This window comes from Tyto alba, unplaced genomic scaffold, assembly GCF_018691265.1.
Source record: "Tyto alba isolate M040663 unplaced genomic scaffold, T.alba_DEE_v4.0 Super-Scaffold_31, whole genome shotgun sequence".
Lineage (NCBI taxonomy): Eukaryota > Metazoa > Chordata > Aves > Strigiformes > Tytonidae > Tyto > Tyto alba.
Genome location: NW_024881306.1, coordinates 1,263,194 through 1,267,309, shown reverse-complemented (window position 1 = coordinate 1,267,309; position 4,116 = coordinate 1,263,194). Strand labels below are relative to the sequence as shown.

At 67.6% G+C, this 4,116-nt stretch overlaps 1 protein-coding gene across 1 annotated transcript; it reads right to left on the bottom strand.

Moving 5' to 3' along the window:
* Positions 1 to 213: 213 nt before the first annotated feature.
* LOC122154103 (PHD finger protein 7-like) lies at positions 214 to 3,007 on the bottom strand. Its single transcript, XM_042800343.1, is given in 10 exon segments — positions 214 to 791; positions 958 to 1,076; positions 1,228 to 1,347; positions 1,565 to 1,608; positions 1,610 to 1,663; positions 1,754 to 1,916; positions 2,004 to 2,128; positions 2,424 to 2,525; positions 2,624 to 2,715; positions 2,986 to 3,007. Coding segments are annotated over 10 exon segments (1,407 nt in total). The 5' UTR covers positions 2,996 to 3,007.
* Positions 3,008 to 4,116: the final 1,109 nt, after the last annotated feature.

Sequence of the window (4,116 nt, the reverse complement as noted above, 5' to 3'; positions counted from 1 at the left end):
GGAGGGAGGTCTGGGGAAGGTGCTGCCGAGCCCCGGGGAGAAGACAACCCTGTGGGCCCAGCCCCTAACGCTGCCCCTCGGGAAAGGGAGGGGAGGCGGAAGCCAACAAAGGAGCGTGGAATCTCCCAGGGCAGAGATTAACGGCCAACTTTATTGGAGCGGTGGAGGGGGATCAGGGCCAGCAGGCAGGGCCGGCGCAGGGCTGGTCGCGCGTCAGCGTCCGGGCCGGCTGTAAGGGTTCTGGGCCCGACGTCGTAAGTGGGAACGGTCTCGTCCCCGCACGGGCCCGGGGCGGCTGGGGCGGCGGCTGCTCTGGAGCCCTGCAGAGCTGGGGGAGGACCCCGCTGGCAGCTGGCTGGCGGTGCTGGGGCTGCCGGTCTCGGGTACCGGGGAGCCACGGGAGCATCCCGGCACCGACTGTGCGGGGCTGCTGCTCTCAGCCCTGGGTGCTGGTGCGCGGCTCCTGCCACGGCGTCTTGTGCGCCGGCTGTAGGGCTTTTGGGCCCGACGCCGCGAGCGAGAGCGGTCTCGCACGCGGTCGGGCCCAGGTGGGCTGGAGCAGCTGCTGCTTTCAGGCACTGGGGAGCCTTGGGACAGCCCCGATGTTGCCTGGAGACCAGTGCTGCTGGGGCTGCTGCTCTCCGGTTCTGTGAAGCTGGTGGAGGACCCCAATGCCACCATGCTGCTTGTGCTGGGGCTGCTGGTCTCTGGTGCTGGAGAGCTGTGGGACGGCCCCGATCCTGACTGGCTCTCCGTGATGGGACCCGCGACCTCCGAGCTGCCACTGGAGGCTGTAAGGGGAAGCAGGAAGGTCACGGGCACGGCCCCCCAGGCCCACGGCAGGAGAGGCCAGAGCGGTGCCCCCAGCCCCCCTGGAGCAGAGGGGCTCTGCCAAGCCCAGAATGGGCACCTGCTGCCAGGCCTCGCCCGGGGGCACCCGGGTGCTTTGCCTCTTACCGGTGCCCAGGCCAGCACAGCTGTCACACTCCCATATGGCCGTGTCGGTCCCCAAGTGGGAGCAGCGTCTGTGGGTGCCCTCGGCAGCGCAGGAGCAGCACAGGAGCAGTTGCCAGGGCCTGGGGAAACAAACGGGTGCGTGGCTGTGAGGACAAAGTGACCACAGCACGGGATTGTCCGGCAGAGCTCTTGTTCTCCGTCCCTCCGCTTCGAGCCCTTGGCGAGACAGAGATCCTGGGCAGAGCCTGGTGTGCCGCTCGGGCAACTTACCCCTGTTGCTCTGTGTGCTGCCTGCCTCCTGGGCAAAGGCACTCACGGGCATCGCAGCGGCTGTGCCTCTCATTTGGTGCTGCATCTGCAGGCTCCTTCTCCCATGCTGGGGATCTGAAACACAAGGGAAAATTGCTGAGCCCCTGCTGCCCCGGCATAAGGCAGATGCAGGGCGTCCCTGCTCTTCCCCCCCTGCCTGCTTTCTGACTCCTGCGTGAAGCTGAAGCCCAGGCTGAGGGGAGAGCGCGGAGGGCCGGGAGCGCAGGGGCAGTCCCTGGCACGGCACAACGCTGGCACCCTCCTGTCTGGTGGGGCGGGCAGGACACCAACCTGAATGGGGATTCGGATGCCCATGGTGAGCATCTCCGTGATAAATGCACTGCCTATCTCTACAGAGAGGGCACTGGAAGCAAATGCCGGTGCGCACAGCCTGTCCCTGCAGGGGAAACATGAGGAGCAGGCGTGAGGCCTTGGTGCTGCTGGGCGCCCGCCGTGCCCCCCCCGTGGGCGAGGGAAGGGCTCCTACCTGGATGCAGGCCCTGTGGAACCAGGCGTATTTGCACGCTGGGCACACCATGGTGCCGTAGGACTTCCTGTCCTCCACAGGGTCCAGGCAGATGAGGCAGGCGGTGTTCTCCCCCGGAGCCGCCTCCACTGCCTGCTCTGGGCGGTGCTGCCAGCAGAAGGACCTGGGGAGGCACGAGGAAAAGGAAGGGTGAGGAGGTGGGAATGGCTGGGTCCTTCCCCGGTGGCGGCAAGAAGGGGAGAGGAGGTACCTGTACTGAGTACGGAACTGCGTGACGCATTCCCCCTCCACGGCGCAGGGGAGGTGGAAGCTGCGGTCGCAGCCCTCCTGGCAGCAGGTGATGGCGGCCCCGCTCTCGCCACAGACGAAGCAGCGCTGGAAAGAGCAGAGCAGCCCCCATCAGCGGCAGCCTCAGGGCCTCCACAGCCAGCCCCACGCCTCCGGGCAGGGCGCAGGATGCGGCCCCACTGCTGGGTCAGAGCCCGCGGATGCGCCCGGCGTACGAGGCTCCTGTGCTGGGTCTGGGTGGAGGCTCTGTGGAGCTGCTGGGTGCGAGACTTTTGTCCCAGAGCTGCTTGGAAGGGCTGGGATTTCTTTCTTAGGGTCTGGGCTAAGCTCCCACACCGCTCCCGTGGCACCACAGATCTCCCTGAGCTTGTCCGGTTCTCACCTTCTGCGCTGCATGCTCGACTGTACAGCGAATATCTTCCAAGGGGAATCCCATCAGGCCCACGTTGTTGACCTGTTGCCGGACGAGGCCGTTGGCAAAAAACTGCGCAGGAGAGAGGAGATGAGGAGGTGATGGATGAGAAGGAGAGCGTGGCCGGGGCTGCCTGTCGGCAAGCTGGAGGGAGTCCCGGGGGCACTCACCAGGCAAAAGACGTGGGCGCAGATCCCTTGCTTCTGCAGTTTCTCCCCGTAGATGTCCGGGTCAGCCTCTGCCCGGCCACACAGCATGCATGCTGGAGGGGAGAGAGCAAACGACAGCGGGAATGAGCAGCTCACCTCTGCAGGGCCGGGGACAAGCGTCCCTGAGGGCTGGCCTTGCAGGCACGGGTGTCCCAGCAGCAGGTGCCCACGGCCCAGCCTGGGCCCCGCTGGCTGCAGCACCGAGGGGCCCTGTCCCGGGGCGCTTGGGGAGCTCCTGCCTGCCCCTGCCACCGCTCTCGGCCCCACGCTGAGCGCCCCGACAGCCCCTCTGCTATGCTGCAGGAGGGATGCTTTGCTCTCACCTGGCTCCATCAAGTCGGCGGCCTCCTGCTTCCTCGCAGTCATCTCACCCATCAACAGTGAGTGCTGGGAGAGTCGCTGTCCCCGCAGTGCTGGGGTGTCTCTCCCAAGTGCTCCTCGGCTGACTTTGGGGGAGAAGCAGGGCGCGGGTCAGCTTGCAGCAGAGGCCCAGCGTCCCCAGGCACGGGACCGCCCTCCTCCCTCGGCAGCCCCGCACGAGCCCCGTCCACCCCTGCCCTCCCCTCACCTCACCAGGTCGCACTGAGGCACAGCCTGAGCCCAGCGATGCTTTATGTAGGCTTGTCCCCCGCGGGTCACAGTGGCCACAGTGACATCAGCACCGTTGGCCTGGATGCACCCCAACGACGGGCAGGGACGCCCTCAGGAACGTGCCAGCCCCTCGGAGCCGGCCGCCGCCTCACAGGGGTGGGTGCGAAGTGCCGAGGCGGGGGCCCGAGCCCTCGGCACCCCCGGGAGCGGGGCGGCTGCTCCTGCAGCCAGCGCAGAGCCGAAAGGCAGGTCCCGCGGGGCAGCCGTCGAGGGTGGCACTGTTGGCCCAACGGTGCTGGTCAGGCCGTGCGAGCCCAGGGCTCCAGCCCTGGCCCAGGCTGCGGCTCTGCTCCTGCCCTCGGCATGGGGAGCGCTGCCGGCAGGTCGGGGAAGGGGATCCTTCCCCTCTGCACCTGCAGGGCTGCCGCCGGCCCTGGGCTCCCGGCTCCAGGGGACAGAAGCCACCTTGGAGCCCGGCCTGGGCTCGCACAACCCTTCCGCTCCGACGCGGCGCGTGGCCGGGGCACAGCACGGGGCCTCAGGACGGCACCTCAGTGTCGCAGGTGGCCCAACGTCGTCATCTCCCGAAGTCGTCCTTAGCGCTTTGGTGACGTGCTGCCTCCAGAAGGAAAAGCAGCGGCAGCGCGAGCTGGGGACTCACGGCGCAAATGGCCTGCCTTCCTCCGTGGCAATAAACTGCCTTTCAGAGACAGTGTGAGCCCGTCCTTGGTGGGCAGGGAAAGTGCAAATGGCTGCGGGGCAGCTTCGGCGGCGGTTTGGTCCGTTTGAGGGTCGGGAGGCTCTACAGAGGCATCTGCCCAGGCCGGGTCGATGGGGCGAGTTTTGCCAAGCACCGCAACGGG